Source organism: Rhinichthys klamathensis, unplaced genomic scaffold (genome assembly GCF_029890125.1).
Source record: "Rhinichthys klamathensis goyatoka isolate OS25496 unplaced genomic scaffold, OSU_Roscu_1.1 h1tg000040l_1, whole genome shotgun sequence".
NCBI classification, from domain to species: domain Eukaryota; kingdom Metazoa; phylum Chordata; class Actinopteri; order Cypriniformes; family Leuciscidae; genus Rhinichthys; species Rhinichthys klamathensis.
Genome location: NW_026606587.1, coordinates 10,242,811 through 10,263,433, shown reverse-complemented (window position 1 = coordinate 10,263,433; position 20,623 = coordinate 10,242,811). Strand labels below are relative to the sequence as shown.

The 20,623-nt window shown below is 36.8% G+C and overlaps 1 protein-coding gene across 2 annotated transcripts; it reads right to left on the bottom strand.

Moving 5' to 3' along the window:
* Nucleotides 1-971: 971 nt before the first annotated feature.
* On the bottom strand, nucleotides 972-19,514 carry ddx51 (DEAD (Asp-Glu-Ala-Asp) box polypeptide 51). 2 transcript variants are annotated; one of them, XM_056246814.1, is made up of 16 exons: nucleotides 19,323-19,514; nucleotides 17,675-17,991; nucleotides 16,512-16,702; nucleotides 16,272-16,422; nucleotides 14,684-14,829; nucleotides 13,221-13,292; nucleotides 13,023-13,129; nucleotides 12,247-12,355; nucleotides 11,182-11,324; nucleotides 10,188-10,353; nucleotides 9,982-10,097; nucleotides 4,166-4,282; nucleotides 3,315-3,416; nucleotides 3,143-3,206; nucleotides 2,804-2,938; nucleotides 972-1,056 (listed from the first exon to the last, which is right to left on the bottom strand). In XM_056246814.1, the coding sequence occupies exons 1-16, from the start codon at nucleotides 19,343-19,345 to the stop codon at nucleotides 1,030-1,032; spliced, it is 1,986 nt and encodes a 661-aa protein (XP_056102789.1). In that variant the 5' UTR covers nucleotides 19,346-19,514; the 3' UTR covers nucleotides 972-1,029. The 2 variants fall into 2 exon arrangements, with proteins under 2 accessions (XP_056102789.1, XP_056102788.1); XM_056246813.1 differs by lacking the exon at nucleotides 972-1,056 and having other exon boundaries at nucleotides 2,617-2,938.
* Between the last annotated feature and the right edge of the window lie 1,109 nt (nucleotides 19,515-20,623).

The following is a 20,623-nucleotide window of genomic DNA, read 5'->3' as shown; positions in this document are numbered from 1 at the left end:
CGTATTAGTCAGACAATAAATAAAAAGCAGGACATGTGTTTTCACAATGGAACTTTGTGATTGTCAACAAATTGTAAGCTTTAGGCAAAACATATTATATTCTATAAACTGAATTAAATTTTATGTTTAAACATGTATGTTATACATTTATGAAAAATCCCCTTTTTGTGAGAACAGTTCATCCTTTTAGCTAAACCTTTATCTCATGTCAGTGATTGTGTTTGCTTGTTGCCTGACTGAAATGATAACAAAAATATGATAATAATGTTAATTTATCATGAAGGATAGAAGTTACAAAACATTTTAATCTTAATTTAATAAAGTTAAATTAGTAGGAATTACTTGATCGTGGTTTTTGGACCAAAATGCAAGAGAAAACAAGAATTTGTGTATTTGGACTTTTGACTGAAAACCACGTGACCCAGTAAACCAAATACAGAGCTTCCCTGTGTGAACTATCCTTAGTTTCCCCTTGTTAAATGGAAGGAAACATAGTCAGAACAGAAGTTTTGAAATATAAAATTGAGTTATTTAAGGGATTTTTTTCTTCTTTCTGGATGTTAATATCTCGTCCTGTTTGTTTAAATTAACATCATTTACATGGATAAAAACATAGATCTTTAACATCCAACCTGATGTCTTGTTTCAAAGCAACACCCTGAGACAGTCTGGCCCTGCAAAACTAGAAAGATTAAAAGAAATTTGAACAAACCATACAAAAACTGATTTTCCCATCATGAAGATTCTTGTGTGTGCTGCAGAGACACGCCTCTCATCTCATGTGGCCGTTCACAACGTTAAGTGATGGTCTTTAGTCATTCATACGCTTCATTTCTTTTTCTTACTGCTCTTCGGGGCATACAATTTACCATTTTAATCTCAAAGCATTAAAACACAAGCTTGAGTCTTTTCACATTTTATTAAAAACATTTATAGTTCATTACATTATAGTTCAGATTTTGCATTTTTTTAAGAAACAAGAAATCATAATTCAAAGGCAAACAGATGTATAGCTTAGTCAATTCCAGCTCAGAAACGCTTCCTCGCTTTTTCCTCCTTAAAAACAAAGAAATACCAACATTAGTTAAGTTACATTTAAGGCAGTGGCTATGTAACAGGGCTGTAAACACTGCAAAATATATCCTGTTAAGTTAACAGTAGAAACATAGCAGTGGTTGTGGTTGCCAAAAATTCATCATCAAAAATATGGTGAGAATATTTCTGGTATTACAGAATGGCACATTGGTGCCTGTATATATTTTACAACCGTTTATCTACTTGAACAACCACAATCTGCTTTTCATACTAAAATGTACTGATAACTACCATGATAATACAGATGGAATCAAAGTTCATTATAAGCGTAAAACATGGCCAGTACATTTATATAGACAATTCGCCTAAACACTAGACACTAAAATGCAATAAACATTAACTAAATAACAGAAAATGTAACACAAAACACCCTAATGTACATTTACTGATAACATACCGGTAAATGAGTAGAAGCAAAATTATTGCAAATATAATAATCTGTCATGTGTTGTTTTACTGTTCTAACAATTCTTAGTTTTTAATTCCAGAAGCCATACATTTGACAGTTATAAAATAAAATTAGATGCATATATGTTGCAAAGTTAAAACATTTACAGTTTTTCACCATATATGGTACGGTAACTTACAGTTATTAGCAAATTAACAGGTTTTTACTGTAGAATTTGAGGAAGTGAAACCAGATTAATCATTGTAATTCAATTTTGAATTTAAGGTTTTGTATTAAAATGGAACAAAATTCATGTAGCTGCTATAGTTTAGAATACATTTTATCAGTATTTAACCATATCATAAACGAAAATGGTGGAGTGCTGTATAAAATTATATATGATATATTTCGACAGTAATGAATTTAGTATTTTTCTGGAAAAAAAAAAGCCTAAAATATAAAACATATCAGAGAACAAATGAGCAAAATCAATCAAAATAAATTATTTATAATAAAAAAAAAAAAAAAAAAAAACTTTTAATGAATTAGTTACATTTTGGACTAATGAGATTCCCCAAGTGGCTTCATTTACTGCAATTTAGTAAGTTCATATTCCTGTCAATCCAATTTATAATCACACTCATGAATTTGGAGGATGGAGCAATTCTTAAAGGGGAACTTGGCAACTATTTCAACTTGATAAAACCGTTTAGAAATCATTTGGATGGTTCAATAACCTGTTCTGGTGAGAATGGTGACTTTCCCCGCTCCCCCCCAGCGTTCCCAGGCGGAAAACCAACCTTGCTAACGTCCCGGTAAGTTGGAAATAGGAAGTCTCGTGAGAAACACGAACTGCTTTACGGCAATTCGACATAAACACACACGCCATATGATACTGTGTATGATGTATTACCCACCTCAGTACACATAGCTCCACACGATAAAGTTGGCCGGCTCCGATAATAACAGATGCACATGAGCAGCGGTTGAAAGGGGGAGGAGGAGGGTGCCGCAAGTGAGTTTATTTTACAACAGTGTTGTGAAATATACGGCCCACAGCTGTAGGGGGAGCTCGTGGAGAAAACATGCGACGTCAAAAGTGAAAATCCGCGAAGAAATTGCAAGAGTTGCCATGTTCCCCTTTAAATTCTGAATTCTGCAAAAAACCTACCGTGCAAACATGCAATAATTCAGGTTCACCAGACAAACACTAAGCCTTGTCCAACAGTAAAAGCACTTCTGTAATCCAGGAATAGCTTTAATCCATGTCTGGAAAACCTGCCAATAAGGTCTCAGACAGCTCTGCAGCTTTGCTTTTACCTTCACAGCGTTGCCCAGCTCAGCCAGTGTTTGCTCATAGCGAGCCTCCATGCCTTTAAGACTTTCTGGTTGCACAAGCTGCCTCTTTATGCCAGGACTGCCCGCATCTGACACCATCTTCAAAAACCTCGTTTCCTGAAACATGAACAAAGGCTAAAGGTCTTCAAGCACAATTTACGTGACACTCAGTTAGAGCAACTTCTCACAGTCACTCATGATTATTTATCTGTACATGCAAATTGTTTTTTGCTCATAATAAACTTTGATAATTGATTGAAACAACAAACACAACTAAATCACAATTGCTAGATTTCATTCCAGTTATGAGAAAAACCTGACCTGCACTTTTAAAAGGAAGGTGAATGCCGACCCAGCTTTCCCTGCTCTCGCTGTTCTGCCCACCCTGCAAGTGGAAATGTGGTAAAGATACACTGATGGATATGAAAATCATGAAATCATGAAAATCAAATCAGTGGATTTATTGGGTTTTTGTAGTAATATTTTGACTTGCCTGTGGATGTATGTTCGGATGTATTGAGGAGCATCATAATTAATGACACATTTTACGCTGTTGATATCAATGCCCCTGGCAGCAGCATCTGTGCTTATCAACCTGACGTGAAAAACATCAATATTTCATCATTACAGACACACTAAATATATTTATGTATACACAGTTTGGGTAAGTTACTCTAAAAGTAATTTATTCCTAGTGTAATTAGCTCAACAGTGTAATTATATTACTGTTATAACTACTATCTCTAGAAAGTATCGCATTACTAATTATATTCTAAATCCCACATCAACCTCGACCAGTTGAAGCATAGACATGAAACTGCTTTTTTAATTCTTCAAATAAATAATATTAAATTGCATAAATTATTCTTCTCCCTATTTAAAGGGAGATGATTACATTAAAAACATACATTTTAACATATCATCAAATTTTTATAATAATCAACATTGATAATAATTAGAATAATTTCTGAAAGATCATGTGACAATGAAGACTGGAGTAATTCAGCTTTGCCATCATAGGAATAAATTACATTTTAAAGTATATTACAACAATTTTACAAAATATATTAATATTTTTACTGTATTGTTAATCAAATAAATGCAGCCTTGGTGAGATCAAGAGACTACTTTTAAAAAACCTTACTATTTCCTAACTTTTGACTAGTACTATAACTATAATAAATTACAGAAAGAGAGCAATCCCTTACTTTACTCTTTCGAGGGAAAAGAAATTAAATGACAGTAATTATTTACTTAGCAATGCATTACACCCAACTCTGTGTCTATATATGGGCTTTAACATTGTGCGCATTATTTTTGAACATTATTTACTGGAATACATACAGTGGGATCTTCCCTTGCTCAAAGTCTTTCAGTGTTTTTTGTCGTTCGCTTGGGCTCAGACGAGAGGAAAACTCAGCCACTTCCACTCCGCCAAACAGCTTCACCAGCAAATAAAGTCTAGTTAGACAAAAAGACAGAAGTTGAACAGGCAGTTGATCACAGCTAAAACTCATAACATATGTGTTACTTCCTGTGTAAATTTGATCGTGTACACCATCTGTGTGGTTATTTTTCCTTGATATGGATGACTTTGCATCCTTGTGAATTATTCAAGATTAATAATACACATGGATATTAAAAGGAATTATCTCGGGGCTCCTCTAGGCTATTAAAATGTCTATGAAGGCACTGGCTTCTAAAATTAAACATTTAGGAGCCAAATGACTTTATTTAGTCAACAAATCTTCCATGTTCGTCGTAACAGGGCTGCTCCAAAGTTTTTTTATAATCAAAAGTATGAAAGGTGAACTGAGTAAATAAAATGAATACTTAATATCCATACCAGACCAGATTCACATCTCAAATCTTCTATCACAATTTCTTTTACTCAATCATATAACTTTAATCTGCGAGTTTAAAATACATATTTAAAGACATGTTTTCCACATTAAATTAGTTAATGAAAAAAATAATACGTATATACCCATAAATTATGTATTTACTACCTACGTTTTTTTCTTAAAGATACTAATACTTTTATTTGGCAAGGACGCATTAAATTGAAAGAAACAAAAATGAAAAGTGACAGTCAAGTATTTTACATTGGCAAAAGTTACAGTAAATCATCATATTAGAATTATTTCTGAAGGATCATGTGACGAGTAATGATGTTAAAAATTCAGCTTTGCCTCACATGATTTCCATTACACGAGAGTAGATGTTAAAACTTCATGCTGATTTGTACTCGGCTTTCGCCAAGATAAGCAAAACTAAGACGTAGCTTTACAGTAAACTATGCTTCTCCATCCATTTACACTTCTTTCCATATGGTGGTGTGACTCCCCTTCTGTCCGGCGTTAACGGCAGCAGTGTACTTGGCGCGTTAGCGCACGCGACGGCTGCAACTACAGGACCAGCACGACAACCGTCTGGATTGAACCGAGTAGGGGACATCTCTAGGGTCTTCAAGTGGGCACCTTCCGTCCTCAGTGTTTCGTCGACTAGCCCACGACACCTCAAGAGGGCTCGACAGTGACTCTGGCGTCCCAGTGTCACCCCCCTCCGTCCCCCACTCAACTCAGCCCAGCTTACTGACCTCTACATCCCTCCTGCAGCTGAGACCTAACCACAATATCACAATCTCTCCGCGACCCAACCATACGCGCCAACCCGTTGACTAAGGCTGTCGAGCCCCACTGGTGCGTTAATATGCAGTTTCAGTGGACAACGGTTCCGTATGGCATACCACCTACCGCAAAACACAATATCTGCCCAACCACCCGTCATTCACGCAATATCCACAGGAACGTATACAAACAAACCAACAGACTCTTCAAGTTTTCAAGAACTCTACGAAACCGTAGCGTGGCGGCCTGTACACAGCCAGCTAGAATCTTTCCGTCTCAACCACAGCCAGTTGCTGCTCCTTTCTGCTGCTTCAGATAAGTTCTTTACTGTGCGACGCAACTCTTGGCCGCTGAATCCGACGTCTCTGAGGAACCGGGTTGTAGAGTGTGCCACAAAACCTCGACAACCCACTTCCACTGGATAAACCTGGACTCTCCATCCTCGCTGTTCTGCTTCAGTGGCCAGATGAGCATACCGCAGTTTCTTCCTCTCATATGCCTCGTCTACCGCATCCTCCCATGGCACTGTTAACTCTATCAGTTGAACAATGTGTGCTGATCCAGACCATAAAACAATATCTGGTCGTAGGTTAGTGGTAGCAATCTCAGGTGGAAAAATAAGCCGTTGGTCAAGATCAGCCAGCATCTTCCAGTCCCTAGCAGCTTCCAGTTGTCCTGGGCGAGAATTGGTGTTAACACCTTTTCTTGGTGATTGCTCGCCTGGGCGGAGGAATATTGTCTTCCGCGTGTAATGTTTTGCTAGAACAGGTGGCAACTTATTGGTCATGTTACGCTTGCCTTCTAATACTAAAGCCAAACATCGCAGTACTTGGTCATGGCGCCAAGTTAACCGACCTTGGCTAAGAGCCACCTTACATCCTGTCAAAATGTGCCTTAATGTGGCAGGTGATGAACACAAAGGACAAGAGGGATCCTCTCCTACCCAGAGGTTTAGGTTCTGCGGTGATGGGAGAACATCATATGTTGACCTAATAAGGAAACTGATCCTACTCTCTTCCATTGACCAAAGGTCTTGCCAGCCCATCTTACGTTGTTCCACACTCTCCCATCTCATCCACGCTCCCTGCTTGGCCTGGGAAATGGCCTTTATACACCTCATCCTCTCCTCCTGCTGTCGCACCTCGTTGACTACCAGCTTCCTCCTTTGAGCTGGGCCTGCCTTGTGCCATTTAGGAGGAGCTAAACTGAGCCCAAAACCCCCTCTTCCATGCTGTACCTGTCCCACGATATCCCTAATTTTAAGGGCAGCCTTTGCCTCTACTACAGATTTCTTTGCTGACCACTTTCTACCAGTTTTTAACACAGGGGCTGCCTCCCTTACACATTTGTCGTGTGACTCTACTAAGGTCATTTCCAGTCTGACCTTGGCACACTTGAACTCCTCGGTTAAAGCAGAGACTGGCAGCTGCAATATTCCTTTACTATAAAGTCCTACTCTGCTGAGGCAGCGTGGAACTCCCAACCATTTCCTGATGTATGAACTTATTAACGCTTCCAGCTTATCCACTGTTGTCAAAGAAACGTCGTACACGGTCAGTGGCCACAGCAACCTCGGCAGTAGACCAAACTGAAAGCACCAGAGTTTTAGTTTACCAGGTAGAGCACAGCAGTTTATGCTCTTCAACCCTTCCACTGCTTGTCGTCTAACTTCTCCCACCCGAACTGTGTCCTTTAGATCCCCATCGTGCCATCTCCCAAGACTCTTCACTGGCTTCTCAGAAACTGTTGGTATTGCCTCACCATTAATGAAGAATGTTTTATCTACTACCTTTCCTTTAACTATCGAGATGCTCCTTGATTTAGAGGGCTTAAATTTCATTCGTGCCCATTCAATATTATCTGTTAACTTCCCCAATAACCGATTAGTGCAGGCTACTGTTGTAGTCATGGTTGTCATGTCATCCATGTATGCTCTGATTGGTGGTAGTCGCATCCCAGAAGCCAAGCGCTCTCCTCCTACTACCCATCTTGATGCCCTCATGATTACTTCCATCGCCATGGTAAAAGCCAGTGGAGAAATGGTGCATCCTGCCATTATTCCAACCTCTAGGCATTGCCATGCAGTGCTGAATTTTGGAGTTGAGAAACTGAATTGCAAATCTCCAAAATAGGCTTTCACTAAATTTGTTATTGACATTGGTACTCTGAAAAAATCAAATGCTGCCCAAAGAAGCTCATGTGGCACTGAACCATATGCATTAGCCAAATCCAGGAATGTCACATGGAGCTCCTTCCTCTCCTTTTTAGCTGACTGAATTCGTTGCCAGATAACATTGATGTGTTCTAAGCATCCTGAGAACCCTGGAATACCCGCTTTTTGAACTGAGGTGTCAATGAAGCCATTCTTTAACAGGTAGGTGGACAATCTCTGGGCAATAATGCTGAAGAAAATCTTACCCTCAACGTTTAATAGTGAAATAGGACGAAACTGACTGATGCTTGTAGCATCTTTTTCTTTAGGTATAAAGACTCCACCTGCTCTGCGCCATGCTCTAGGTACAACCTGTTTTTCCTATGCCACTTTTATCAATTTCCACAAAATTCGCAGAACTCCTGAAGCACTCTTGTACACTCTGTACGGAACTCCATTAGGCCCTGGAGATGATGAAGCCCTTGCCTTTCTCACAGCCTGCTCTACCTCTTTCCACTTAGGTGCACAGACCTCCATTTGGTATTCTGGTGGGTTGATAGGTGGTATGTCTGATGGAATTGACATAGGCTCATGTCTTTTTGCATCTGTATGCGTGTCCTCCAAATATCTCTCTAGCTCAATCCTAGATGTTTTTAAAGTGCCATTCTTCTCACTGGTGAATAACTTCTTTACGAATTTGAATGGGTCTTTATAGAAATTAGCCCTCGCACGTTCCTTCTTTTTGTAGCGTTTCCGTAGGCGCTCAGTTCTGCGTAATGTTGCCAGCTTATCTTTTATGGCCCTTTGTAAGAGATTGAGTCCCTCCTTCTGACTTTGTTCTGCTCTTTTCCATTGCTTCCTGTCTCCTTTCTCTAACTAACCCTTCAATTTTCTGCTGCCGTCTAGACATTCCAGGAGTAGTTTGTACTTTTTCCTTCCTTTTTTCCACACCAAACCTCTCACTTCCGTATGCGTAAATGATGTCCCCAAATTTATCCAGCTTCTTTTCAACTGTACCAGTTAATCTTTCCAATGCAAAGCATAGATCTGTGTTTACCGTGTCCCATGCAGTTTTCTCACAAGCTCTTGGCCATCTAACTCCAGGCCTATGCCCGTTGAGGTTCTTTTCGCTCTTATGCTGGTTAGCCTGACCGGGTTTTCTCAAGTATGAATATGTTCATCACTAACTGTGCAAGCCCTCCTTTCGTCAATGACAGGGGTGCTGATATCCTGCGAGCTGTGGTTTGCTTCCTGTCGCTGGATTTCATTCGACTGACTTGACTGACTTCGTAAGAAGTACTGATCAATGGGAGGCCCTTGTCCCTTCTCCCTCAAGCATTTCATTTTCCCTTGATGAACCTTCAAACCCCTGACCGTTGTTGCCTTGCTCCAGCCACAGACACAAACTTGGAGTTCAATGACTTTACTTACTGCAGATCTTGAACTAGTCTTACTCTCCATACTCATATACGTTTCCATTCCTAAGTCGTTAACCATGTTGTCCAACATTGAGTCATCTTCCGCCCCCGCTCTCGCAGACTCTAGGGGTATTTTTCTCTTTAATTTCTCAGAAGCCTTGGGCGGGTGTCTCCAGCATCCTGTAAACACGGAGCTGTATACTGCCGACAAGGGTAGCTAACCCTTACCAGCCCCATTGGGGTCTCTTTCCTCCTGTCAGCTGTCTCTCCAGGCTGTCACAAGGTCTTTCCCTGGTTGCCAGCAGCACTATTCACCGCAGTCACTGGATGTATCCAGATCTTCATGATTTCCATTACACGAGAGAATAAATAAACCACATTTTGAAATACATTAAAATAGATATTTTAAATTGTAATAATGCTTATTATTTTAAATAATATTTATCAATATATTTAAAACTGTAATAATATTTCACAATATTCGTTTTTACTATATTTTTAATGTGCATAAAATACTTTTTATTTAAAAAAATCTTACCGACCCTCACCCTATACTTTGATTTAAAGCATTTACTATTTTATTTAGTATTTAATTTACTGTATGTATATACAAATCATAATAAAATGCAGATTAAGCAACAATATTTATCCACATACATTATTACTCTAAGATAATAAATGTAATGTGATTAATGTCATGTAGGCACATCAATAAACACTCTTAACTAATGACGTAAACAAATTGCTAAATTGATTCAGTTCAATGGACTGATTGAAAAGATTGATTTGTGAAAATTAATCAGATTTTCAGTTCTATTTCCAGTGGCGACTAGATTTCTATTCATTATTGCAAGTGTTTGTTTTTGAAGTTTTCAACTATTTTAGTCAGGGCCTGGAGCCCTGTGTATAAATACATAGTCCTATATCTGCATCGTGCTGCAGCTTCAAATCCATCATTACCGGTGGGCTCCTTCTCTTGAGTTTGTGAAGCACAAAGCAGGACTGAACTTGAGCCGAAGCAGGAAGTGAAGGATGATGAGCGGTTTGTTGCTCAGGGTGCAGGAGACGTAATACTCCTGCAGAAGACATTCGCATATGTTAAAGGTGTGCACAGGAGAACTGTATCAGAGTAGATCATATGGTTCAGGAAACGTTGTTAAACTCACAGAGAGGCCCTGAGGGAAGTTAAACGTGTCCTGAGTCTCTGAACAGGTGTGTGTGGAACTGAAGAGTCGAGGCTGGTGCAGGTCCAGCAGTTGTAGTTTCTCAGGGTTTTGTGTGAGAGTGGCTGAAAACAGCAACTTCTGCAGAGGAATCTGTGGCGGAGACAAACTTACATACATACAAACAAACAGACATAAACATTGAGCTTTACACTGCGTGTTTGAGACTAACAGCGCAACAGTCACACATAATTTTGTGAGACTACGGTGAGTGGACCTCGACAGAGCCATTATTATTATTATGAATATTATTAGTAGTAGTATTGTTGTGGTTATTATTCCTCAGACGGTTATATAGTATACATTTAAATGCACTGTAAAAAAATTGTATATGAAATATAAATTTCATAATAAGTATATTATTTATTAGTTTACTAAGGTAAAATCACAATACTGTCTTAATTTCTTCCCTTCCAAGCTTTTATCTTGGTGAAAAACAGCAGGTAGACCTTTAAAGTTTGAAACATGAAAACAGGTTTATAAATGCTAATCATAACAAATCTAGTGAAATGCTGTAATCATATGTCTACAAAAATTGTGAATGTGATAAGGCGTAACTGAAACTCGCAGCACATGAGGACATGGATTGAGCTGCTCTAAAACACTTGGAACACACCGGATCATGAGCTGAATTAAAAGGGCACAAAAAAATGCATTACCGTGATTTCAAATTTAGTTTGATTGACAGATGCTTTGCCAAAGCAATGGCCCAAGACACAATTTTAGAGAGCTTTTATGTTTAAATGAGAGGTGTAAATGTACTTTCGAGACACAAGGTTAGGTAATTAATGGAAAATACAGGTCACAAAAAACAGGTCAGTTTAACGTTAAGGAATGCCCAGACATCGTCGAACAGGGGGTCGCTAGGTTGGCTTATAGTGTGGGTGGGGTTGAAAATCTTTGTTCTAAATAATGGACAAAGCAGTTGACATCCTACCTTGCCACTGTGATTGGTCCAGGCACTATTCTCCTGAAGAAAGACGTCTGTGTGTCACCTGGGCTTCTGTACACTGCTTTAGTCACTTGACTGAGCCAGGACTGATGCATGCTGTCAATCATCCTGTCTGCCTCGTCAATAATCTACAACATACACATTATTATAAACATACTTTCTATACAGGAAATAGGAGAATACCATGATAGAGAAAAGTGAAAAACAAAATGAACACAGCATTACAGTGGTTTAGTTAGCCTTAATGATATGTTAAGGACTTTCTCTGTAGCTGTGGTTAAATTCGCTCCTATTGTCAGTGGGGTCCTTCAGGGCTCCATTCTAGGGCCGTTTCTCTTTAATCTGTATATGCTTCCCCTCGGAAATATTATCAGGAAACACAATATTTCCTTTCATTTGTATGCAGCTGAAAAAGTGCTATATCTTCCTCTGAAGTTTACTGATTCTATTTGGGCTTTGCTGGACTGTCTTGATATATAAAGTGGTTAGCAAATAACTTCCCCCAACAGAGCTAATGATCTTGGTTCTCCTTAATCTAGATGCGGTCTTGTCAATAATCTTGGTTATCATTTTCCATTTATTAAGTCTCAAGTAACAAATCTGTGTTATTCTTGACTTTTTGATTAGTCAAACAAATTGACTCTTTTGTTTAAAAAAAAAAAAGATTTGTTTGTATCAGTACATTTCTAAACTTCGTTCTTAAACATTGTTTTTGTCCTTTTAGGAATTGGAGAAAGTTATTCACACTTTTATTACTTTGCAACTTGACTATTGTAATTCCCTCTACCTCTTTTCCTTCCTCAATCCTCAATCCTTCAAAGTATTGAACAGTAATGTACTGTATATCTGCTAAAGTTAATTTAGTAAACATTTATGAGTATAATAGCATTTAGATAACCTCAAAGCTAAGATAAATTAATTAGACTCCCATTTTGATCTATAGGGGTCTTTAAACATAAATATAATTGTGTTTATTGCTTCAGTTTTCTCTTCATAGGATTTCACTGAACATTGTTCCAGATTTAGATGTAGATTTGTGCTGATGCTCACCAGGAATCGTAGGTGTTGTAGACTGAAGTTGTTGTTTTTATTGATGTGATCCACCAGTCGGCCCGGTGTGGCAACGACGATATCTGCCAAACTGTGGCTAACACCTCCCCTACACAAAGGTTAAACTCGTGGAGATGACTGAAGTTATTACTTATAGTTCATCAAGTTTCACCTACTCTCGGTGGTCATTAGTCACATATTCAAAGCATCTACTATTATCCTACTCCATGAGTAGAGCTGCACGATTAATCGCTAAAAGATCACAATCTCGAACCAAACACCTACACGACCTCATTCCTAAATGACAACGATTAAGCCATGTCTATTAAACCTTTGAAAAAATCACACCAGAACATTAACGTTCGGATGTAAACACAGAAGCAATCAAAATAGAGCAAATAACCTTTTGAAAATAACATGGCGCTTTAAATAATGATTGAATCGATTACATAATTACACAACTAGGTGGCGAGTCGACAAATGACTGTTAAAACACGTGTTTGTCATTGAATCATTCATTCAAGACACACTCGTTCAGAGACACTGATTCATCCAGTAATAAAAAAAAAAATTATGAATGATGAAAAAAAAGTATTTCACTTAAAAATTATTTAAATAGACTTCAGAAAAAAAATGTCAGAACCTCTAGTAAATTACATGTTATTTTGTTTAGTTGTCTGTTCAGAATGGTGATCTCTATTTGAAACAAAGAATTTGTGATTCACAATTTATCCAAAATCGTGCAACTCTATCCACGAGCCTACAAACACACTCACCTGTTTTCAGAGAGCATTGCTTGCTCTGCAGCAAATGATTTCTGGCCTGCGATCATGACCACCTTTAGACTGGAGCCCTCAGTGTACGAGCTAAACACCTTTGACACCTGTGGGGTTGAAATCAAGGATGAACAATGAAACAGGCAGATTTGTAGATTGAGTGGATATGTAGATAATTCATTGATTAATAATCATTACCTGTTGTGCTAACTCCTTAGTGGGCAGTACAGCGAGTGCACGGATCTCTCGCACCACACGCTTGGACAACGCCTGCGTTAGCAAACACACATATATATATATATATATATATATAAATATCTAATAACTTAATCTGTTTACTTACTTTAATCTGTTTACTATAAATCTGTGGCCTTTTGCCACTTTTATTTATAGTCTGTGTCATATAGAAATATAAATACTACTGGTCAAAAATCTGAAATAATTTAACATTTTTTAATGTTTTTGAAAGAAGTCTCTATGCTCACCAAGGCTACATTTATTTGATCAAAAATAGGGTTGCACTTTATTTCACAGTACGTGCACTTTCAATGTACTTACAGTGTACTTACCCACAAAAGTGCTGAGTAATGTAAGGTAACGACATAGGTTAGGTTCAGATTTAGCGGTAGGTTCAGTGTTTTTACCCAGTTAGTGTACAATAAGTACATAGTATGTTCAAGCAAAACAGGACTGTAAAATAAAGTGCTACCAAAAATACTATTGTGAAATATTATTACAATTTAAAATAATTGCTTTCTGTTTTAATGTAAAATGTCAATTGTAATTGTAAATAAATTTATTTAGAAGCCATTTAAGACAGTTATAATGTCACAAAAGATTCCTATTTCAAATAAATATTGTTCAAAAAATATTAAGCAGCTTAACTTTTTTCAACATTGATAATAATGTTTCTTGAGTGCAAAATCAGCATTTTAGTATGATTTCTGAAGGATCATGTGCCGTTAAGGACTGGAGTAATGATGCTGAAAATTCAGCTTTGATCCCAGGAATAAAATGCATTTTTAATATTAAATAGAAAATAGTTATTTCACATTATCATAATATTTCACAATATTAAAGTGTTACTGTATTTTTGATCACATAAATGCCTTGGAAAGTATAAGAGACATTATAATAAATTTTTTATAGAAAATGTATGTTGTTTATTTTAATATTTAAGCATGAATAATGATAATGATGTTCTTGGGAGGTTTCATGACAAAAACCAAAACAATCAGGAAATGCCATGAGCTAGATTTGAACTTGCATCATCCAAATTTGACATTTACATATAATCATTTAACAATGTATAAAAATGAGGAAAACAATAGAAGCAGTTAACCCAACAAAAGGGAAACAATATGTAAGTGCTGTGACAAGTCCCAATTAGTCTAGCACAGTACACATAGCAAGTTTTTTTTAATGAAGAGAAAAAAATAGATAGAACAGAAATAGAATAGAAAGTATTAGTATTAATGGGTCAAGTGTTGGCAAAAAAGATGCATCTTTAGCTGTTTCTTGAGAATTGCTTGGGTTGAGTTTGGCAGGTCACTCACTAGCAGGAAACAGACTCCACGGCTCAATTTGTCAGAGCACATGTGCTGACCACTAAGTAAGAGAGAGAAATAATAATACATTGGAATGTAATTCATTGTTTGCACCTGTACAACAGGTATGACGAACGCCAATGTCTTCCCACTCCCTGTAGGTGCAGAAACACAGATGTCTCTGGGCCTGTAGCCCCCAGGACCCAGCAGCAGCCCTGAGCTCACGCTGTCGAGAACGGCAGGGATGACCTCGGCTTGAACTGAAAAACACCAACACAAACACAGCGTAGCGTCAGCAAGGTCATGGGTTCTTGTGAACATTCAATGTTTTTTTGCCTTGCCTGCAGATTACTGAGGTTATCATAATAAGAGCACAGACTCTTTTGTAGTGATTGGCTTAACGGAAGTGAATTACTCTGTGTCGTGTTTTTAATGCGCCATGTCAAGTTTAAATAACTATTTTAAAGAGCCCGTCTAAAGATGCAGCCATTTATCCCACTCATTTGTGATTCGTCTTTCTTGTGCTCTTTTTAGAGTGATCCAGGGTGACTTTCATGATCATGTTGTCATGATCGATCGGTGTCACATTCTTGGTACTATTAATATGAATTATACGTAGCTAGTGTTATGTTGTAATGCTTAAAGTCCCCCTGTGGTGAAAATCAAGCTTTTAATGTTGTTTATATGTCTATGTGGTGTTTTTAATACGCTTTAAGACAAACCATGTGCAAATTCATAAGTCAACACCATTGCTGAGTATTTTATTTTTAAAACTGCAGTGAGCCAAAGACAGTCTCAAAAACGCGATTTGAAATCGCTGGTGTTTCTGACATCACAAACTACCTTTTAACCAATAACGTCGACGAGTGGGATCTCTGAGCTGGTGTGAGTGAGTGGAGGTGGGGCTAATTTGCATATTTAAAGAACAGCGTATACTAAATGAGGCAAGGGTGTAGAGTTAAGTTCAAGCTATTTTAAGGCATGATAAATGGAAAAAAAAACGTTTACATTTGTCATTTTGGTGATCAAAAGATGAGTTTTAAGGGATACAATTATTGACTACAGGGGAACTTTAATATTTGAAACAACCCAATAAATGAATTAAACTTACCTTTGGGGATTTAAGACAGGTATCCTAACTTTAAGATGTTATTTACCAAGAATTTTAAGAAGATTCTTTTCAGGAACATACTTGAACAATCTTAAATAAAAGCCTCAATTCAATCTGTTCATCATATAAAGCGATCGAGTCTCTTTAGAAAATGTGGACTAAACCGCTCAATTCATATGGATTCGTTTTACGATCTCTTTATGAACTTTTTGAAGCGTCAAAGTGTCAGATGCGTAGCTATAGAGGGTCAGAAAGCTCTCAGATTTCATCAAAAAACTTAATTTGTGTTCTGAAGATGAACTAAAGTCTTACAGATTTGAAACGATATGAGGGTGACAAATTAATGACAGAAATTGTATTTTTGAGTGAAAAAAGATAGGAAAAAAGATAAGAAAATTCTTAAGAAAAGTTTTGGGGATACAAAATGTTCTTATCTTTTTTCTTAAGTTTCTAAAATAAACAGAAAATAGCAGTTAAGACGAATTTCATTTTTAAGAATGTTTTGTGAATCTGGCCCCAGATTCTCCTTAATAGGGGTCAAGATTTGGTTGTTCATCTGCATGCATTGTATTTAATATCATCCCCTCTTACCTGGAAAGAAGCTCTGAATCCCATTAGCTTGTAATTTCTTCAGCAGTATCGGACAGATGCCTGGCACCTGACTGATGGGAATGAGATTATTCTTCATGTCCCTCTGAATGACGTCAGGCTGTGCCAACCACTGAGGCAATACTCTTCTGACCTGCAATAGCACAAACACAGTTCTTTACAAAGACCTTACCCTCAATACAGTTTCATTCAGAACTTATAAATATTGTTTATAAGTGCTACCTTTTGCACGGCCTTCTCTTTGAATCCACCCAGGATGTGGAAGGCGGTCTGGGAAGTGTTGTTTTCCGCCTCTGCTTGGAACCGACCGATCTGAGGGTCCACGGCTCTTTCAGTCTTCTTACTTTCCTCTGGGTCACTTTCACTTGTTTCTCTGATTTCCACAGACTTCTCATGATCCGATTCATTATCTCCTATAGTGAATGATAGTTTTCGGTATAAAGCAATTTCCACAAAAACAGTACAGGACAGAGTGCCAAAACTTTATTTTACTCTTAATAAAGTCTTTTTTCCCCCAACAATGCTCAGTTCAAGGAGATGAGATGTTTTAAAACATTTTTTTTTTGCCCATATCAGAAATGTTATTTAAATGCCATATATGACCTATTTTATTTACTAATCATTTTATATGACGTTTGCAAATTTTTTTTAACCCTTGCCTGCTACCAAAATTAGTCTTTAAAACAGTTGACCTGATTTTATTTTATAGTAATAAATGTTAAAATAAAGATATTGACAAATAAATAATATACAAAAACAACAACAAAAAACAATATGGTAGAATTGGTAACAGGGTTGTAAATCTCCTTGCTAGTTGGATTGGAAATGCTGATTTGTAGTCACTAAAATATGTGTATTTTATTTAAATAAATTTAAATGATTTTTTCTTACAATAACTTTGTAGACTGGGTTGAATGCTTGAGAGCTTGATAAATGCAGCCAACACTACATTTGTGTAAAGAATGGAAAAATGGAATATTATTTACTTGTCTTAAAGCATTTACATATATATATTCCAAATGATATTAATTCTTGTGTATCACAATTTTATGTATGTTCAATTTATTAATGGGGGGGGGGGAAGTCAACTGCAGTAACAGGGTTGTACAAAAATGTGCTAAGCTAAATATAATATTTTGGCATATCATACGGCAAATTTTGCAATGTCATATTGATAGCTTTCATTTGAAATACTAGACAATAGTTTATCTAACAGATTTAATCATTCTCTCTCTAAGCAACATGGGATTTATGCCTTTATTGTTTTATGAAAAGTAATGGAATACCAATTTGTACCCTATTTGTGCTAAAAAGTGCCCAACAAATCAACAAGCTTGACTAGTTTAATTTAAAAACAATCAAACATAGTAGTAAGCCAGCATTACCTGTATTCACGCTCTCATTTTCATTGGACAATGTTTTGTGTTTTTTCTTCTTTTTAGTTGAACTTGCAGCTTCATCATCCAGATTTGTTTTTTTAACATTTTCACTCTTCTTTGCTTTACGCTGCACTCTCTCAGTCTCTTGCCGTTCACGTTTTCTTTTCTTTTGTTCTTTCTCACCCTGGTGGTCTTCATCTTCATCAGCCGTGTTTGAGACGCTCTGCTGTTCTCGGGCTTTGACCTGCTCCTGAAGTTTAGCCAGCAAAGCTCTGGATCGAGACTCTCTGCTAGATTCACTGTCCTCCTCCTCCCCTAAATACCTGATCACATACAACACATCAATAGACAGGGTGTCACATGGGATGATGGGTTGTTGACAAATAATATGAACTTCTTTTGGGTCATTCCGTGTCAACGCAACCAGAGGGCCCCGGCTCAAATTTTTTATTTCTGAACACAATACCTATCAGCTGTATAAAATGTTACCTACATTTGGTTCTTGACCATTGAAAACGTGTAAAATTCAACAATTTGGACATGGAGTCACATTGGGGTCCCAATATCTCTGGGACTGAACCATATAGGGCCTTAAAAATAAAGATTCCAAAAGAAAAGTTTATTAAGAATGAGAATCTAGAAGGATATAAATATAACTTGAATACTTTTAGAGTTACAGGCATGCAAACTTTGGAAAAAGAAAATGTATGGCACTCATGCATGTGTATTCTATGCAATTGAGCTGATAGAAAAAAAGGAAATACATTTTTAGTTTTAACATTATTTGTTTTTAGATATTCCTCGTTAAAAGAAAAAAGTATCAGCTGTGTGCATAGTGTTACAGTCCAAACACAAGTGCTTTTTTCTATTTTTGAACTGTTAGCATAATGCAACAAAGATGGCTAAAGTCAACAGATTTTACTAATAGACCTACCAATCTCTGTGTAAAAATAAAATAATAATGCTGCCATCTTTCTAATAAGTCATTTTTACACCCCACTAAATTGACTCAAAATCTCAAGCAAAAATTGACATTTTGACCCTCCTCTACAAAATAGTGTATTACTCAATAAATATACATCTGTGACATTTAATATTTGGCTTTCATCACTATTTTTTTGTTTTTTTTTGTCTTTGTACAGAAAAAATATTAACAAAATTAAAAAGAAATGAGCCGGGGAAGTATCCGAAATTTGTTTGATTTGACACGGAATAACCCTTTTTTCAACATGTAGATTTTAGGTTAAATTATATATCAACGTATAAAGTGAAACTGTATATTTTATGTTTATTTACTGTTTTATATTTTATTTTTAATGTGTATATTTTTCATTCTTTTAATCGCCAATTTACTTAAATAACTCTGCAATGAGATTATTTAAGATTATAAATACTTCGTGAAGTCAAATAATTATACAATAATACAGTCGATAATTATACAGTAATTTGAAGGAAGTGTTTTTAAGTCATTTCAGATGAAATGTAAGATAAACGGAGAATTCTATGCCAGACTATACAACTAACTGTGATGTAATCTGAAGTGAGAGTCATTACTTATAATATAACTGGTCAAGTAACTTACTCTAAGAAGTTCTGTGTCAGTGAACTAAATGTGCAGCAAACAACAAATACTGTAATATATGCATAACGTTACCTGTTTATCATAAATAGCGCCATTATAGTGACTCCTGGCTCGTTTCAGCGCCACGTAGACCTTTATTTGACTCACTTAAAAATTATAATGACTGCATGTATTCATGTACAGCTTTCATAAATGAAAAAAATAACAGTACAGTGTACAGTTCAGTTGACCATGTGGGTTCCTCCCGAGTACTGTTTTGCAGTCGCGAAGTGATGACGTAGAGAATAGAAGGGCAATGGTTTCCATATGTTGGTGGTCTAGACGTCGTTTTTAATTATGTGTCAATAATTTTTCTATTCTAAATCTTCGATGTTTATCATTATTTACACATCTAGATCTAGGTGTTGTCACGTGGAACCAACGACTGATATGAGACCAAGCACATTTTGTTTGTGATTACTGAATCAGTATTTTTTCAGTCATTTTTGTTAATTACTGGAGTTTATGAATTTCTGCCGATATACCAATAAACAATCGTTTAAAAACTGAATGCGGCCGAAGACAGGGGCTTTGGTGCGGCTCCTGATCCGCCTAGCGCCCCCTGGAGGAAGAACCAACACACACAAAACAGTCAATATCATAAGAACGCCAGATGGCAGTGTTCTTTTCCTTGGATTAATGTCTTGTCAAATGATGAACCACAGAAACTTACGACTCAACACTGAACTAGACAGGAGTGTGTTTCCCAAAAGCAAAGTTCCGACTCGTTATCAATAGTTCAAACTACATCGCAAAAGTTGGAACGACCTGTAGAACCATATTTCTTGTTGTTTGTAAGACGTGTGGACTTAATTTGTCTTTATCTTGAGCAAAGTAAGGTGACATTCAGTACAATTTACATCTTTCATTTCGAATACAAATTTCATTTAGGCCTACAGTTTGTCAAGAGATGTAAACGCAATGAGCCAATGATTGATGAATATGTAAATAAAGCAAAATAACTGAGGGAAAAAAGGAGAATTAGTCCTCAGATGCCATGCCAGTAATCTTAAAAAAAAAAAAAAAAACTGGTATTAATTCGATCTTAAAGGGATACTCCACCCAAAAATGAAAATTCGGTCACAATTTACTCACCCTCAAGTTGTTGCAAACCTGTATGAGTTTATTTCTTTTATACTATATACTATGGAAGTCAATGGTGCCAAAGTTCCAATCGTTCTTCAAAATTTCTTCCTTTGTGTTCAGCAAAAGAAATAAACTCATACAGGTTTGCAACAACTTGAGGGTGAGTGAATGATGACAGTCTCCTCCAGCACATCCCAAAGACTTTCAATGCATTTAGGCTAAGATATGGACTCAGAGGAGCCGATTCA